Source organism: Papio anubis, chromosome 14 (genome assembly GCF_008728515.1).
Source record: "Papio anubis isolate 15944 chromosome 14, Panubis1.0, whole genome shotgun sequence".
Lineage (NCBI taxonomy): Eukaryota > Metazoa > Chordata > Mammalia > Primates > Cercopithecidae > Papio > Papio anubis.
The window spans coordinates 55162414-55181850 of NC_044989.1; the positions used below are offsets into that span (position 1 = coordinate 55162414).

General features: G+C 43.5%; 1 protein-coding gene across 4 annotated transcripts in view; it reads left to right on the forward strand.

Moving 5' to 3' along the window:
• The first annotated feature begins 17069 nt into the window (after positions 1–17069).
• Positions 17070–19437, forward strand: part of EML6 (EMAP like 6) — a 254910-nt gene continuing 252542 nt past the window's right edge. For 2 of the 4 annotated variants that reach the window (XM_017947530.3, XM_031655162.1), the window contains exons 1-2: positions 17071–17446; positions 18204–18913. In XM_017947530.3, coding sequence (XP_017803019.3) covers positions 18717–18913 — 197 coding nt within the window. In that variant the 5' untranslated portion in view covers positions 17071–17446; positions 18204–18716. Of the gene's footprint in view, positions 17447–18203; positions 18914–19437 lie in introns of all 4 variants that reach the window. The other 2 variants (XM_003908660.5, XM_017947534.3) reach the window with 2 other exon arrangements.

A 19437-nucleotide genomic window follows, 5' to 3' on the forward strand; every position in this document is an offset into this window, starting at 1 on the left:
TGACCTCAGGTGATCCACCCGTCTTGGCCACCAAAGTGTTGGGATTACAGGCGTGAGCCACCGTGCCCAGTCCCATTCTTTTTAAAGAACCCTAGATTAGGAGTGAATTGCACTGATTCTACATTGTTTTCCCCACCCTTTGAAGCAGGATCTAATAAGTGATGTGTGACTGAATTATACTACTTCACTAAAATATATTGCCCATAACAAACTAATGCTATTAATGAACTGGCCATAACATTTTAGAGGTGGGAGAGATCCTAAAGATCATTTGGTCTTACTCCTTCATTTTATGGTTTAGTAAATTGAAACCTAAAGAGACTGACTGCTATGTTCAAAGCCACAAAGAAAGTGGTTAGAGCTGTGGTTAAACCCAGGTCTTGTTTTAATTTCATGTGTCCCTAGCTCTATGATTCTGTCATTCTGTTTAGACTGTTCACCTTTAGACAGCAGAACTAAAAACCTCACTAATACGGAAAATTAGTTATTTGCAGGTACCAGCAGCAGGGTTCAAAAGAGTAAATTTTTTAGTCTCCTTCCCTTTAGTAAAGTGAATATTTTCAGAAATTCAGAATTTTGGGTGTCAAGCTATTTGGATAATTGTTTCTCTAGTTTTCCTCACTCTAGAGCCCAACTACGTGATATTGAGGCCTTTATATTACCATTCAGTGATGGCATAATCCTGTCCCTTCTGTGTGCAATTTTGGAAATTTATTCAGCCATGCTGCACAGTGGTAGCAATTTAATGAACTTGTTAACATATTATTTAGCTCATTAAAGTCTTTGCATTTAAGCAATGTTGATGCTTTTAAGGTTGTGAAGAAATTTTAGTTTAATGCAGAATTAGTTCTAATACATTCTAGAATTTTATCAGAAAACTTTGAGAGAATAGACACCAATTCATGGCCAGGCAAATTAAAAACACAGTATCAGTAACTCAGGCAATCACACAGACTCATGCATAATTAAGTTAAACCCTCCTTTTACATTTTTTGGGAGTCTTCTTTGGGAGGATATTTTAAATATTGATGTTGTGTAACTGTAATTAATAATAAATATTTGGAGTGTATTGATGACCGTGGTGGGCCTTCCGGAGCTGCCGCTGCCATCACGCTGGCTGCAGTGGGGCTGCGCACGCGGTGGTGGCAGGAGCCGCTGCAGGAGCAGCAGTGGCGGTGGTGGGTCCCCTGTGCCCCACGTGCCCTGTGCCCCCCCCCCGCCCCGTTCCCAAGGCAGCCAACTGCACCACCCTCACCGTCGCACAGCGAGGCAGGACACACTCCCACGTTTGGAATCTCCGTTGGTGCTTCAACCTTGCTCCACGTCTTGGGAGCCCCCCAGCACCCAGCTGAAGGCACAGCCAGGACTCATGGGGCCGCCTAAGAGCACAGGGTTTGTTTGTGCAGGATTGGCTGGAGCTGCTGCGCCGTCTGCACCTTGCCTACCTCTGCTGCAGGCAAAATGCGGAGGAGGCTAGCAGTCCCTGGAGCCCACCCCTGGGAGACCCCTCGGAGCCTGCTGTCCTGGGAGCCCCCATGATGGGGCCAGGCCGAATCACCCACTGGCAGGGGAGCAGTGCGGTGGGGCATGGAGGGGCAGGCAGAGAGGGGCCCGGAGGAGGAGCTGGGCCCGTGGCAAGGCCGTGTTCCATGGAGTCGGCAGGAGCCGGGAGCAGGCAGGAGCCCCACCTTCCCAGAGACAGCTGTAGCAGCCCAAGTTGTGGCTGTGGACCCAGGCCTCCCTGTGCTCTTGGGGGCCGGTAGCAGGCAAGAGCCCTGCTCTCCCAGGTGCAGCTACAGCCGCCCAGCCGTGGCTGCTGATCCAGGCATCTCTGCACTCTTGGGGGCCAGGAAGGCCCCCCCTCCACTTTACCCCCGCAGCCTTGGAGGTGTCTGCTCCTGCTGCCTGGCCTCTCCCAGCTCCTGGTGCCCACTCTAATGTCGGAGCAAGGTTGGGGCCAAGCCCAGGTGCTGTTGCAGCCCAGCTGGGTGTGTACACACTCTGGGCAGCGCTGACACACCAGTCCCCTGCCGCCTCAGCCTCCTCTGGACTTTGGGCACCAATAAGCCCGCAGCAGTGGCTGAGGGCAGCTTTGCACTGGCCTGCAGGTGCCCCTGAGCCCGAACAGCCTGGGCACCATGAAGGCGGCAGGATCAGACAGGCTCCTGGGAAGCAGGCAAGTCTCTAGTGAAGCCCCACCTTCCATCCGGGGAAGGTCGAAGCCTGGCGGCCGGGCTGCTGGTCCCATGATCAGAGTGGGAACCTGTAGCTTTTTTCAGGTCGCCCATGGCTGCTAATGGTCTGATTGGCACACACTTCCTCCCCTCTGAGGTCCATTAAAAAGCCACGGACTCAGACCTGAAGAGACGATAGGACGACCTACCTACAGAGAGGACCTACCCTCTCTGCCGAGAGCTGAACACTCATTGGGAAAACCCTGGCTACCGAGAGGAGCTACCTACTATGGGTCTCCTCTGAGCTGTTCTATTGCTCAATAAAGCTCCTCTTTGTCTTGTTCATCCTCCACTTGTACGTGTACCTCATTCTTCCTGGACACAGGACAAGAAATCGGGACCCGTCAAATGGTGGGGCTAAAAGAGCTGTAACACAAACAGGGCTGAAACATGCCCTTTGCTTGCCACGTTGCGGGCAACAAGAAGGAGAGAAGACAGAAGAAAAGAAGACCTGCAGCCCTTCAGGGAGCCCAGACCTAGGAGCTCCCCGAGCCAGGTCTGTGACACCCTCTTTAGGGCTCTGCGGTTTCTGGCGTCTCCAAGCTTCTGAGTATCACCATGTTCCCTGATGTCAGCTGTGGAAGTTGCTTATGGTATGCCTGGTCCAGCAGCAGCCTTGCGGGGAGCCAGCACTGGAGCCAGCACCTGGAGCTGCCCACCCTGTTGCAGCTGGAGTGCCTGACTGTGCACAGTGGCGGGACCCCACCTCTGGCCCACACCCGTTGCTGCTCCACGCCTGACTTGCCCTTGGCAGGTGTGGGATCCAGGCCAGTAGTGCGAGCCAAGCGCAATCTTCCAGGCAGAGTGGGCGGAATGAACCCAGTGGGCCAGAGCAAAACCCAGCAAAGGCACCACTGGCCACAGAGGTTGCTGGCTGGCCAAGTGACACTCCAAGGATCCCATAACACTATGTGCTACGCATTATAAGCACTTTACATACATTCTCCCATTCATCGCATTCTCACAACGTATTTATGTAATGTTTTTTATTATCTATGTCTATTTTAAAAATAAATAAACTGAGATATTAAGCGATAAATAACTTGCCCAGGGTCACATATCCAGATGGTAGAATTGGACTTGAATGGAGATGTCTGACTCCAGAGCCCAAATCCTTAACCACCACCCTACACTTTCTCCCTATTCTCGTTGGAGAAAATGATAAACCAAAATTTACTTGATTCATTTTAACGAAACTATAATTTAACAATGAAACTATAATTTATAATAATGAAACTATAATGAAAGCACTTTGCAAGGATAATGAGTAAACACCTTCAGATGGAAATAGGCCCAAGAGAAGATTCTGTAGCAGATGCTGCTCTTCCGATTATACCCTTAGTATTTTGGCTGAAATAGAGAGGACGCACCCTGTCCAGAATCCTGGCTCTAACAATATTTGGAACAGTTTAAAAATATTAATTTTAAAAACTGGAAAAAAGAGATATATGGGGCATGTAAAACATATAGAAAGTAGAGAGAATAGTAGAGCAAACTTGCATGTGCTCATTATTCAGCTAGAGTAATGATCAGCTCAGGGTCGATTTAGCTTTACCTAAAATCCCACCCACCTCTCCCTACCCTCTTCAGATTATTTCTAAACAAATTAAGCAAATTCACACTTCAGATCTTTTCATGGTGAATAATTCAGCATGAATCTCTAAAAGATAAGAGCTCTTGTTTGAAAGCATAACCACAATACCATTATAATCTCTAAAATGTAATAATACCTTAAAATCATCAAACATTGAGTATTAACAGTTCTGTGATTATCTCATAATTCTTTTTTTTTTTATACAGTTTGTTCAACCCTGGATCCAAATATGCTCCAGAAGATAAGTTGGTATGTCCTTTAAATATGTTTTAATAAGAGTTTCCCCTGCTGTCCCTCATTTTTAATTCTTATAATTTATTTGATTAAAAAACAGATTGTCTTTTAGAATTCCCCAAGTATCAGTTTTGCTGATTGTATCCCTGGGGTATTATTTAACACACTCCAATATGATGACTACAAAAAGCTTAAGTTTTTCTTTTTAACTTTACAGTCAATCTTTAGGGATGCCTCCCTTTTGTTCATTTTGTCCTTAAGTATACCTTCAGAAATGTACAATTTTCCACGTTTTAAAATCAATGTAGTTTCAATTTACTTTTATCTGATTTTGAGAATTTTTTTCATATGATTAAGGACCACTTTAATTTCTTCTTATGTGAACTACCTGTTCATACTTTTTGATAGAGTTACTGATTTTATTTTTAATCAAAAGAATCTCTAATATATTTCCTTTCTCTGTGGTATTAATTACAAATATTTTTTCCCAGTTAATTGTTTTTCTTTTCGCTTGCTTAGGATACTCTGCCATGCAAAATATTCTTGATTTTTTTGGTAATAGAAGGTATCCATTTTTGCCCATGTTGCTTCTGGATTTTGAGTCATGGTCAGGAATGGTTTTCTCATCTCCAGGTTGTGGGTGAATTTACTCATGTTTTCTTTTAGTACTTGATGGTTTTATTTTAACATTTATATTTCTGACCCAGTTTCAGTTTATTCAGGTGTCAGGTATAAGGAATGACTCAAATTCTACACTCTTCAGAGCAGGTTTTAAAACTCAGGACTTTATAAAGATAACAAAGGGATCTGTTCAAGATGATGGAACCCACGATCTCTGGTGTAATCAGAGTAGGGTAGTGATAGCAGTAGGGTTCTGCTGTCTCCACGTCCAGCTTGTTTTTACTGAAGAACTGGCACTAACACCTTGTCCCTGGGGCCATGAGAAAAGTGTATGCTCTGCCCTACTCAGGACTGGCCCCCTCTTCTCCTGTATCTGCAGATTGCCCTCTTGTCCAATGGCCTGTGCGGCTCCATGCTAGGAGTGGGTTTTCTTCATTACAGACACTTTCTGGGGGAGTTCTTACTCTTCTCATGTGGAAATGCCAAGTTCCCATTTAGTATGGAATCTTAATTCCAATGTCAACCGATATTTGCGCAGGGTTTTGCTGACCTCCTTGTCACACTGACTAACCTGAAAAGTGGTCTGGCCTCTTTGCTTGGGCCTTTAGAAATCTCTAAACTGAGTACCTTCTCTGGGCAGGCTGTGTTCTCTTTGGTCAGTGAGGTGAGGAAATTTTTTTTTCTGCTACCTTTAGTGAGCATAGTCTCTTTCTAAGGTAATAATAATAATAGCTAAAAGGTATTGACTGCTTTGACAGGCACCACACTTACCCCTCATGCTTGTGGGGCCAGGGCAAGAGTATTAAAAAAGGCCCACATTCCATATGTCTATGTACTTCAAAGTTAGATATCAAATAAACTTTTAAAAATGTCCTTACAGGCCGGGCATGGTGGCTTATGCCTGTAATCCCAGCACTTTGGGAGGCCAAGGTGGGTGGATCACCTGAGGTCAGGAGTATGAGACCAAGCTGACCAACATGGTGAAACCCTGTCTCTACTAAAAATACAAAAATTAGCTGGGCGTGGTGGTGGTCACCTGTAATCCCAGCAACTTGGGAGGCTGAGGCAGGACAATCACTTGAACCTGGGAGGCAGAGGTTGCAGTGAGCCGAGATCGCGCCACTGCACTCCAGCCTGGGTGACAGCGTGACTCTGTGTCAAAAAAAAAAAAAAAAAAAAAAAAAAAGGCCTTACACTGAAAAAATTACAATATTCTTGAGGGGCCTTACACACAGGTTTGTGGGCACTCAGTCCATACGTGTATGCCCCAGGTACATGTTCTCCTACCCCACAAATCACTTTCCTTTCAGGTCACCCTCCAACCTAGAAGAACACACTCCAGCAGAGAAGTCCAGAAGATAGCCCTTCTTAGTAAACGGGCTTAGAACCATTGGGGTAGGGAATTCCACAGTCTCAGATATCTGGAACATGGTCTTAAAAGTGGGGGTGGATATGGGTTCTGGGTGGGCGTGCTTCTTTGGCCTGGTAGAATCTTTGCTCCATAAGGAAAAGGGAAGTCTAGATGGGCCCCAGGCTGCTTTATATGTATTTTACGCATTCAATCCTTACAACAATCCTATGAAATAGGTAATGTTATGCCTATCTTACAGATGAGGAAACTGAAGCTGAGAGAGATTTAGGTAACTTGTCCAAGGCCAAAAGGCCACTAAGTGGCAAAGTAAGGATGACAATTTTGATAGTCTGGCTCCAGAGTCTTGCCTTCTGAACTGAAAGGATTGCCCCACTGGACTATTCCAGGATGATATCAGTGTAGTATATTAATCCCTCCCCACACCAATACTCAAGTATTACTGCTCTGAATACATAAACACTCAATAAAGTTATTATGGACTCCTTATTCTCGGCAATCACCTGAGCCTCCTTTAGTAGAATTAAAGTATCTCTAAATTACCTTCCAGCTCTAGAATCCTTATTCTTAGGTGGAGTTTATTACAGTTTCCTCTTTAGTGTAAACTTCAGCAATATTCTAGAATGTATACCTGAAGGGAACACACAACTATTAATAATAGTTATTAGTAATAATAAATTTTTAAAAGATAGACTCTCACTCTGTTGCCCAGGCTGGAGTGCAGTGGTGTGATCTCGGCTTATTGCATCCTCTGCCTTCTGGGATCAAGCAATTCTCATGCCTCAGCCTCCTAAATAGCTAGTGCTACAGGTGCACACCACCATGCCTGGCTAATTTTTGTATTTTTAATAGAGATGAGGTTTGCCATGTTGCCCAGGCTGGTCTTGAACTCCTGGCCTCAGGCAATCCACCTGCCTCGGCCTCCCAAAGTGCTGGGATTACAGGTGTGAGTCACTGCATCCCACCTAGTAATAATAATTATTAAATGATTAATTTAGGAACCTACCTAGCAGTGAGATTATTGCACATCTTTAAGATTTTTCAAACACAAATTAATACCTTCTATAGGAAACTCTCATTGCTCTTACTAGCAAACACTGATAAAACTTAATATCTAAGAAAAGATTTAAAACTGGGGGAAATACAGTGCAACTTAGTATAATAGGAAATTTAATATCTCTAGAAGATATTATCATAAATTGTCCAAAAATGTAACAAAGCAAATAGGGTATTTCTTGGTATGGATTTTAGAGAAAGCAAATAAATTAGCGTATAAGGCCCACTTGGGAAGAATGTGTAATGACGCCAGATCCAGTGGTCCAGATCTAACAACTAGATGTTACCCCTATTATAAGATACCCAAAACATTTGAAATGTGTTGAAAGTATAGCATGCATTATTAGCTATATGACTAACTTTTCACATTCTTTCTTTGAGGCTAGTGTTTCAATAGGGGCTTTATTAAAAAGGTACACTATGACTGACATATTATCAGCAGGAGAAAAAAAAAAAAAAGAATTGTTACCAGCACTAATGTCTGGATTAAGAAATATTAAGTGATGTGAAGTTTCAAATGTCTGTACATTGCAAGTTGGTCTTCAGGCAAACTAGACTTTATGTAGAGTTCTAGCTAGTTGCATTTGAAAGACCAGACTCTCTCTGGGTATCTAGGCATGCTTTGTAGAATAGGTCCTTTTCACACAGGGATTAAAGAGGCTTCTTCTCACTTGTCTGACCTGGTTCTTTCATGTTATCTTTATTGTACAGAGAATAAAGAGGAACCCCATCTTCAGAAGAAGAAATCATGAAAACTTTTCATTGATTTGATATTCTCTTAGACTGTACTACCTTCCACAGCTGAATAGACAGAAATTCTTTATCCTTTATTGAAAAAGTTTGAAAAAAGATGGGAGGGCGATGGGAAACTTTAGAAGTTTTTTTTTTCCTCCACAAATGACTGATAATTCCCCTTTCCCTTTAGCCCTAGCATTTTATATCTTCTAATGTGACTTATATAGTTTATCTAAGATGTTAATTATTTCTGTAAACATGCTAAACATAGAATAAGTTCTGGATGATAGACAAAAATGCTGAATTTTAATTTAAAAATCAATCCTTTCCTTTATGAATAAGAAATCTTTTCTGCTCTAAAAATAACTGCCATTTAAGGAATTGAACAGACAAATGATTGGCACATATAATATGCAGGAAATCCACATTTCACAACCAAGTAAAACGAGTCCAACTTTGTTTTCATTTTTATTTTTAATAGCTTTGTTGAGATATAATTTAGATAGCATACATTTTACCTCCTTAAAGTGGTGCTCTTCAGTATATTCAGAATTGTGCAACCATCATTACAATCTAATTTTAGAACATTTTTATCATGCCTGCCCTCCAAAACCCCATACCCATTAGCAGTCATTCCCATTTCCCCGCCTACCCACCTCCAGCTATAGGCAACCACGAATCTACTTTCTGTCTATTTATATTTATCTATTCTGGACACTCTGTCTGTAAATGGAATCACACAATATGTGTCTTTTGTGACTGGCTTCTTTCACCCAGAATAATTTTTTTTTTTTTTTTTTTTTTTTGAGATGGAGTCTTGCTCTGTTGCCCAGGCTGGAATGCAATGGCACGATCTCGGCTTACTGTAACCCCCACCTCCTGGGTTCAAGTGAGTCTCCTGTCTCAACTTCCTGAGTAGCTGGGAGTACAAGCACTTACCACCATGTCTGGCTAATTTTTGTATATTTAATAGAGATGGGTTTCCACCATGTTGACCACACCCAGAATAATATTTTTAAGGTCTATGTTGTAGCTTGTATTAGTTCACTTCTTTTCATTGGAAAATAATTTTCCATTATGTGGATATACACATTTTATGTATCCATTCACAAATTGATGGATATTTGGATTATCTCCACTTTTTGGCTATTATAAGTAATGCTGCTATGAACGTTCATGAACAAGTTTTTGTGTGGACGTATGTTATTCTCTGTCCTGGGTATATACCTAGAAGTGGAACTGTTGGGTCATATGGTAACTCTATATTTAACTTTTTGAGGAACTGCCAGATTGCTTTCCAAAGCAGCTGCATCTTACTGAGATGTAATTTATTCTCATAAGCAGTGTATGAGGGTTCAAATTTCTCTACTTCCTCTCCAACACTTATTACTGTCTTTTTGATTATAGTTATTCTAGTGGGTGTGAAGTGTTATCTTGTGGTTTTGGTTTGAATTTCTGTGTTGGGTAATTATGTTTAGCATCTTCTTGTGCTATTTTTATTTTTAAGTCTTTTACTTAAAAACGTGGACTCTAACCCCATTTGTTGATAACTGGTTATTCACTACTGTCAATTTTTATTAGTTTAATGGTATCTAAAGTATGATACCAATGAGGTCAAGGTTACAAGTTTTAGTTCCAAATAATTGGTTAGTTTCATACAGAGGAAACTGTGGTTAAAGAGCTACACTCATATGTCCTAACAATGTCCATCAATCTGACAGGCTTTTAATTTATTTTTATTTTTTTGAGACAGAGTCTCACTCTGTCACCAAGGCTGGAGCACAGTGGCACAGTCTCAGCTCACTGCAGCCTCCACCTCCCAGGTTCAAGCAATTCCCCTGTCTCAGCCTCCTGAGTAGCTGGGATTACAGCTGCATGCCACCACACCTGGCTAACTTTTGTAATTTCAGTAGAGATGGGATTTCACCATGTTGGCCAGGCTTGTCTTGAACTCCTGACCTCAAGTGATCTGCCCACCTCAGCCTCCCAAAGTGCTGGGATTACGGGTGTGAGCCACCACACCAGACTGATCTGAGAGGTTCTTGATCTTGCCGGTTATCAGGGTGTGGATTTATCAATCAAAGGATGTGTCCTAATGACTCCAAATATCATTTCAATAAAAATAAAATTTATTATTCATAGCTATTTTTAAGAACAATGATTTATTGTTTTAATAAAAATAGTACATGCTAATTTCAAACATTTTTGAACCATCAAAATGATACAAAGAAGAAAGCAGCAAATCTTTCTAAATCACATTGTTCTAAACAAAACCAGTATAGCTTTTGTTAACTGTATTACAATATCTTGATGTATAGATACAATTAGATGCATGGATTGATAGATGGTTGAATGAATGGAAATAATGTCATGAGAATATGACCATACTATACTATTTTAAAAAATAAAAAGTCCCGTCTCAACTAATTTTACTTGGTTTAACAACAACAACAACAAAAAAGGAAAACTGAAGAATGGAGAGAGTTGTTTCCCTACTAAATTGATTCAATGCTCACTTTCCATCTTTTTACCATGGCTTCACCATCTCTGATTCTTTTGCTCACTTCTTGGGTGGCTATATATCATTGTCAGGTAGTTTTTATTTCAAAAAGATCCCATGGGAGTGGTAGCAGAAACTTCTAGTGAATACCAACATTTCTTTCTCCTTTTCTTCTTAGTAAAATATTCATAATTGTAGGCAGGCACAGTGGCTCACACCTGTAATCCCAGCACTTTGGGAGGCCAAGGTGGGAGGATGACTTCAGCTCAGGAATTTGAGACCAGCCTGGGCAACATAATGAGATACTGTCTCTTAAAGAAAAAAAAAAAAAATCCTGGCATGGTGGCATGTACCTGTAGTTCCAGCTACTTGGGAGGCTGAGGTGGGAGAAACCCTTGAGTTTGGGAGGTCGAGGCTGCAGTGAACTGTGATTGCATCACTGCACTGCAGCCTCAATGACAGAGTGAGACCCCGTCTCAAAAAACAAACAAAAAATTAAAAAAGACCTATAATTTTAAATGTACATACTTTCCCCTGCACCCAAGAATATACAGTACAATCCTAGCCTCCCTTGCAGCTAGATGTGCTTGGTTACTAAATTCTGGCCAATGGGATATAAGCAAAAATATTGTATGAAACTTACAGAAAATATTCTAAAGAGAGAGGATATGCTCATCTTCATTCTCCTTCCTGTTAGCAGGTATGCAAATATAACCACTAAAGTTTGGTCTATCGTCTTAGATCATGAGGTGAAAGACCTGTGCTGGATGTAGCAAGACAGGAGGGAGGATTCTGAGGATCTGACAATTTCTTGAAGCTGCTGTACAAGGCCTTAACTGCTTATCTCCACACTTTTTATGTGAGAAACTTCTACCTTCTTTAATGGTTTGAGATCTTTAGTCATTTGCCATTAACCATCATAACTGTCACAGTGCTATATAATTTCTTTAATATTTCAGAATATCTGCCTGTTGCCTTTATACATAATTCAGCTAGTTATAATTCTGATGTTACACTTTGTTCCTCTCAGAACTTACAGACATTGCTCCATTTTTTCTGGCAGCATTGCAAGTTGCAGTGTAGAAAACTGAGACCAGCCTGATTTCCACACACATCCTCGATTTTTTTTTCTATCTAGATCCCTGAAATAAATTTTTCCAATTTTTTATTTCAAAAATTAAAACAAGTAGAAAAATATCTAGATTCAGCAATCGCTGATATTTTCCATATTTGCTTAGTCTCTTATGTATGTGTATGTCTGCATGTGTATGTATATATTTCTCTATTTCCATTCACATTTCTTCCTGAATTAGCTAGAAATAAGCTGCAAACAATATTTTACTACTAAATACTTCAGGATGTGTTTTGTAAGATTTTCCTAAAAATAAAAACAGCAATTCCTTAATATCCTCTAGTATGCACTCTGCGTTCAAATTTCCCTAATATTGTTTTTCCCCACATTCTATTTAAACTGTGGGGAAAAAAACCAAACCAAACCAAACCAAACCAGCAGGATCCAATCAGGATTCACACACTGTTTTTCATTGTTACATCTCGTTAGTCTCTTTTACTAAAGCAAGAATAATTCCTTGCTTTTTAGTTTTTTAGTTGTTGTTATTACATTTACCTTTTGATGAGGCTAGGTCAGTTGTGTTATATACTGTCCTACCTTCTGGCTTTACCTGATTGTTTCCTTGTGATTTCAATTAACTCATTCATCTATGCCACTTTTTCTATAAACTGAAAGTTAGTTCTCAAGGCTTAATTAGACTTGGGTTAGATATTATTTGGTAAAAATGTTTTATGCAGCATTTTATACTCATCACATCAGGAGGCAGGAGGAGCAAGGTGTTCTGCCACTAATGATACTAAGTTTGATAAGCTGAGATAGTGTCCCCCAGATCTCTTCATTTAAAGGTAAGTAATCTGTGGGATGATTTTTTTTTAGCATTATGGGAACATTCTTTCATCTCATTATTTCAGTATATAGTTGATCCTTGAACAACACAAGTTTGAACTGTGTGGGTCCACTTTATATGAGGAGTTTCATTCTGCCTCTGCCACTTCTGAGTTAGCAAGATCAACTCCTTCTCTTCCTCCTCCTCCTCAGCCTACTCAGTGTGAAGACGTTGAGGATGAAGACTTTTATGATGATCCACTTCCACTTAATGAATAGTAAATATACTTTTTTCCTCCTTTTTTCTTCTTTTTTTTTTTGAGATGAAGCAAGGAGGAGCAAGTCACTTCTTCACTTCTTACATGGATGGCGGGAGGCAAACAGAGAGCTTGTGCAGGAAACTCCTGTTTTTAAAACCACCAGATCTCGTGAGACTCATTCACTATCAGAACAGTGCAGGAAAGACCCACCTCCATCATTCAACCACCTCCCACGGGGTTTCTCCCACAACACATGGGAATTGTGGGAGTTACAACTCAAGATGAGATTAGGGTGGGGTCACAGCCAAACCACATCACTGATACCTTAAATTCATGCTGTAACTAAGTTCTTCTCCAGCAGAGAATGTAAACTGTCTTCCAGGTGGGGTTCTTCATCTATCTTTTGCATGTTATGTACCTTTCTTTCAGGATTTTAGTTTGTGTTTGCAATGCCCTTTCTTTTCATCTTGCTCATATTGGATAGGGGCAGCTATTTCTAGATCACGTATCTCCCTATTCTGATATATTTTATAGAAATTATTGTTTACATCCTTCCCACTTTAGGAATGAATTGATCTTATCAGAGCTAAAATATGGTGGCTCCTGTTTTTTCTCCCCCGCCCCCCTACTTTTCTGTAGCCTAATATTGGAAAAGAGCAGAGTAAGAAAATGGGTGAAATCTGTTGGGACTAAGTACATCCTCCACTAAGGGACAAGGTTTTGCTCTTGCTTAAGGTACTATGAAATGACCAGTTCCAGGACCTATCCCATGCAGCCAGATATATCTCACACCTGTGAATGTTGGATTATTCCTTTGACTCTGCATAGTACAGCCATCATTCAACCACCTCCCTGATGATGGCAGGTCCTAGTGAAACTATTTTTTGCTGAAGACCTAAAGTCATATGTAGGGTCTTCTCTAAACATATCCCCCTTCTTCACCTCAACCTTTAAAAATGTATACATACATTTGACTTTTCCAAATTGGAGCATTTTTGTGAGAATTTTCATGAGTTTTTCAACTTATCTTCTGTCCTTAGTACTGTTTGTTGAATCTTTTTCCCCCTTATTATCTAGGAAACTTCAGGAATTCTGAGACCTTGCTTTACTCAGCTATTACTTTCTCATCGTTTTATAATAAATGGATCTATGTCTTGGGTTGGGAGGTGTGGGAGTAGCGGTTTATAACACTAGTTCTGTAGTTGGACAGACCTAAATTTGATTCTGGTTCTGCCACTTATTGAATAATCTTGGTTAAATTACTTATTCTCTGGGTCTCAGTTTCCTCACATTAAAATGAAGTTATTTACTTATAGGGTTGTTGTAAGGATTAAAAGAGGTAAGGGATGTAAAGTGCCATTTATTTTTTTTCCCATAGTTTAAGAATCCTCTATTTTTAGTTAGGTACATGGTTGCCCAGAATAAAAACTAGTTCCTAAATCTCCTTGCAGCTAGGTATGCCTATATAACTAAGTTCAGACCAACAGGATATAAACAGAAAAGACTTGGGGTAACTTTTTCTTTTTTTATTTTGAGATCTCACTCTGTTGCCCAGGCTAGAGTCTACTGCCGTGATAACAGCTCACTGCAGCCTCAATCTCCTGGGCTTAAGCAATCCCTCCCACCTCAGCCTCCTGAGTAGCTGGGACCACAGGCCTGTGCCACTACACCCAGCTGTTTTTGTAGTTTTTGTAGAAAAGGGGTGTCACCAAACCCCAGACTGGTCTAGTACTCCTGGGCTCAAGCAGTCCTCTTGCCTTGGCCTCCCAAAGTGTTGGGATTACAGGTGTGAGGCACTGTGCCTGACCTAGGGTAGCTTTTGAGCATCTTCCTTTTAAAGGCAGCCAGGATGTGCCCCATGACCCTTCTCTTCTTTGAAATGTACTTGAAATGTATGTTTGATGGCTAGTACTACATCTTGGACCATGAGGTCTAGGGACAGCAGAGCAGAGTGCTGGCATGCTGCCAGTAGCCTGAGTACTCAAGGATTCCTTTAAGCAGAGCCATCATTCTAGGCCTGTACTACCTCCAGGTTTTTGTCAGAAATAAAATTCTATCAAGTTTAAATCATGGCTATTTTGGGTTTCATTTACAGGTGAACCTACTCTACCATCTAAACAATTTTTTTCATCATTCTTAGCATTTAAGAGCAGCATCTGGAGTCAGACTGCCTGAGTTCAAATTCAGGCTTTGTCACTATTTTGTGCATTCCTGGGCAAGTTACTTAAACTTTCCTTACCTTCATTTCTTCATCTGTAAAACGAGGAAATAACAGTAACTGCTTCATAGGATTATTACTAGGATGAAGATTAAATTATTTAATACACGTAAAGCACCATTTATAGTGCCTGGAACACAGTAACTGCTATTCATTACAACATAATGTTATTATATTATGAGTTTTGCTCATGTTTTTTAAGACTCCTTATTTCCAAAGGATATTATTACCAGCCTTATTTGATACTTTCAAGTACAGGTTACTATCTACTGCCATATAGTAATAATTAACATTTATCTAATGCTTTACAAATTAACTTTTCACATATGTATTGTTTCATTCTTACAATTATCCTGTGGGGTAAGTATTGCTATACTTTATTAAATGAGGAGAGTAAAGATCAGAGGATTTAGTGATTTGCCTAAGGTTACAATTGTAAGTGGCAGACTCAGACTTATTCCTCCAACTCATTTAACAGGCTGGTACAGCATGGGGGTCACTAGCAATACTAAAGATAATTTAGGAAATGAACATGTTCCATCCATTTCATTTAAGAGACCCCTTTTCAATACATTTGTACATTTTCTCTGGAAAGCGTCTCTTCCTTTCTAGACCACTGCCCCTATCTCTAACGTAGCCTCAAGCACTACCCCAGACTTCTAATACCGCGTGCTTTGATTACTGCTTTCATTGTTATTTCCTTATTTTTATTCAAAAAAATCAATGACTCCATTATTTTAAGGATACAGCGCAAACCCCTATGCTCAGCTCCAACTACAATATAACCTTTCATGTGTCCTCTTGATCTTATATGAATTCTCCCTTGAACCGAACTGGGTATTCTCTTTAGTGTTCTCTAAATCCACTTTTCTGCATCTACACTTTTGTTTATTCCCTAAACCAATGTGGAATGCTCTTTCAATTTATCTTTACTTATCTCAGTTCTATCTATATTTCCTGGTTCCTCCATGAAACTTTTCCTGATGTATTTTATCTGGAAAAACTCTTCCTCTTCTGAAGTCTTATATAGAACTTACTGGCCAGGCACAGTGGCTCATTCCAGCACTTTGGGAAGCCAAGGCGGGCAGATCACCTGAGATCAGCAGTTGGAGACCAGCCTGGCCAATAGGGCGAAACCCTGTCTCTACTAAAAACACAAAAATTAGCTGGGCGTGGTGGTGCGTATCTGTAATCCCAGCTACACGGGAGGCTGAGGCAGGAGAATCGTTTGAACTTGGGAGGTGGAGGTTGCAGTGAGCCAAGATCTTGATATTCCAGCCCGGGCAACAGCCTGTTTTGTCTCAAAACAAAACAAAAAGAACAACAATAAAAACTTACTGTCTTTAATTCATTTGGCACTGTTTTATGGCACGACATCATTGATCAACTATATTTTTGCTTGTATCTCAAACCTTTCTCAGACCGTGTTTTTGTTTTTGGTAGTGTTCTTGTTGCCTAGCACAGTGCCATCTCACTTATTTGTTGATCTGTTTCCTTAAAAACAAAGATGAGAGCAATTCAAATCCTCTTCATCACTGCAGGCGGCAACAAATCATCCAAACTCTGGCGCTTCCAGTTCTTTCGAGCTTTCTTACTAGGTCAGAGGGCTGTCTTAAAATTTGAGGGAGATGAATGGAGTAAGCGATTACACTGAAAGCCTGGGAAGGAAAGGACGTTCCAAACGTCCAATCCATCATCTTTTTGCAGCCTCTTAGTCACTGGGATTTTGAAATCTCTTTCCAAAGGCTAGCTATGGCCCTAAATTAGAAATAGGCTACCTGAGAACACAGTGGATTCATAGTTCACCTCGGGCAGTTTTAGGAGAAATGCCACCAGCTTCTGCGTTTGAAGGCCAAGGTTACTTGTTCATGGTGTGAGCACCTTCCTGCTTCCAAACTCTGGTTATCTGTAAATACCTAAGTCCTCTAATTTAGGACGCAGGTCATAGGAAGGCGCCGGTTCTTAGGGCACAAGTGAGCTCACATTCCCAGCATTTTTCTTAAACTTGGCAGAACTGCACTCTAACAAATTAAAATCCATGTGAATGAAAAGGAAAACTGATGTAGGAAACAAACTTAAGCTTGAGTCAGTTACAGCATGGTGAGGATGTCGGTTACAGCAACCCTCTGGGACCGATGCAGGAGAAATTCTAATGGTGGGCTGTAGAGACCGTCTCTGTTCCAACTCCACCGCTTTTCTCCACAGAGACCCATGCACGCCAGCTCCCGCCTCAGTCACAAGAGAACGCCCGAGCGGGCACGCGGTCGTCCTTGGTGAACCGCGATCTCCTCACCCCAAGAGCCGCAGGCACCGCTGACGCGGGTACCGGTCTCGCCGCGACTCCCTCTGGGCGCGCGGAATCCTGGGATTTGTGGTCCCTTCCGCTCACTGTCTGCCCTAGCCGGCGCGGAGAGGACTACGCTTCCCAGGATGCGTCGGGGAACGAGGCCTCCGGGGCCGGGAGAGGGAGGGGGCGGCCCCAGTCCTCCGGGGCGTCGCTGTTTCCAAGCGCCGCGATCTCGCCTAGTAACCGGCAGCGGAGGTTCACTAGCGCGGCGTTGTGGCCCCGCCCCCGGAGCCCCAACTGAAGGAAGAACCTGTCTCCCGCGGCGCCCCAGTGACGAAGCCCATCCCCGGGTGCGGGAGGCGGGGAGGGGAGGGCAGGCAGAGGATTTCGCTCGCCCGCGCGGGATCCAGGACGCGCCGGTGGCGTCCGCTGGCAGCAGAGGTTAGAGGCAGAGAGCGCGGGGATGCTCCGCGGACGAGGCTGGCTCGGGAGTGGGAGGAGTGCAGGGCGCCGCCAGGGCGGCAGTGCGCGCGGGCCGAGCAGTCCTGAGGGCGGGCGTCCCTCGCACAGCGCGCCGACCCCCGGGACGTGTGTGTCTGTTGGGGGTTGCTGTCCCGCGGGCGACCCCGCTCCACGCTGGGCTTAGGGCAGGACCCGGGATTCCGTAGGACCCGGTGTTTAGCGCAGACGTTTCTGGGGGAGAGGTAAACGATTTTTGCCGCTTGTTATTTAATTTCTCCTGGAACAGGAGCGTTTGTAGGTAGCGCACTCCCTCCGATTGCACTAGTGCCTCGTTTCTTCCGAGTAAGACAGTCTTTCATGATGCGGATTGGAGTTGGTGATCAATGAGAGCTGCTAAGTTCTTTATGGCTTTCTCGGTGAAGAGAAGGTTCACGGAGGATGTGATTATTAAACACACACATGAAAACTAATTGGAGCATCTAAAAAATGACCATTGCATATTCGCCCTCGCTTATTAGGGAAACAGCAAGCGTTCCTTCAAATCGTATCAGCCAGGCAGCAGCATTTACGCATATTTCATATCATTAAGGAGATGGAACTGGAGGGAGAAAGCGGGAGTAGGGGAAAATTTTTAAAAATACCAAACTTGGTTTAGTTTGGGGATAATTTTCTTGGATTGGGTGACTTATGCGAAAAATCTGTTTCTTTCTTCCTCGCTCTCGCATCCTGGATATAGACTGTCAGTTTCGGATCCAAGGACAGCGATGGCAGAACTCACCCGGGTTGCCTGTCAAATCAAGGCTATCGCAGAATAAATCCCGCCGCCTGCCGCGAAGCCCCGGCGCACCGCAAACTTCAGTGAGCGAACTGGGTGATCGCTGTTGGGATATGCAGATCCCTGATGTAAAAGGCGGGGTGGCCCCCCCGAGAGCCTCTCCTGGGGGCCGGAGCCCGCAGGTGCAGTGAGGCGCGCGCGCGGGTGCCGGCGCCCCCAGAGCCGCCTTGCCCGGGGAGAGGGAGCCCGGCGCCCGGCGGGGTCTGGCGGCCGCACACCGGCGGCGGCGGCTTGTCTGCGGCGGCTGCAGCGGATGATGGTGGCGGCCGGCCCGCTGGGCTGTGCCTGTGCGTCGCCTCGGAAATCAGCGCCCAGCGCCGCGCGCTGAGCCCCTGCAGGTCGGCCGCAGCCCCAGCCTCGGCGAGGACTGCTCTGGCGCGCGGGGGGGCGGGGGGCGCGCGGGGTCGGCTTATCATGGCGGATCGGACGGCGCCCCGCTGCCAGCTCCGGCTGGAGTGGGTGTACGGGTACCGGGGTCACCAGTGCCGCAACAACCTGTACTACACGGCCGGCAAGGAGGTGGTCTACTTTGTGGCTGGGGTAGGGGTGGTTTACAACACCCGCGAGCACAGCCAAAAATTCTTCCTGGGACACAACGACGACATTATCAGGTAAGGGGGTGGCCAGGGGCGGCGGGGAGAGGTTGCGTGTGGAGGCTGGGAGGGTGGGAAGAGGATGACCACCTGGGCTTTCCCGGGGTCGGATCCGGGAGCCCCGTGGAATAGAGGATTCTGTCTGGAGCCGCATGGAATTACCGAAGGGCTGCTGATTCTAGGGCCAGGGCAGAAACAGAGTCGGGGGTGCAGGTAGGAAGGAGAGGTGTCTTTTCGCTGTATCCCTCCGGAATCCCGGCTTTTGAATCTCTAGGGAGTTGAGTGTTCCTAATGCGTTCTTGCTGTTCTTTCCTGCTACAAGTGGAAGGAGCCTGGGTAACTATCAAACACTTCTTCCTTCCCTAACCAGGTGCACGGTAGGACCAATAGCCTGAAGTGTGGGCATCTTCTTTGGGAGGCTGCTCAGTGGGTTTCTCAGTAAGCAAGAGGATTAAAAAAGATCTAAAAGAAATTTTACTACTGGTAATTTGGAATCTTCATCTCAGATGCTATGGACCTGGGAAATTTCTGCAGTGGGCGGG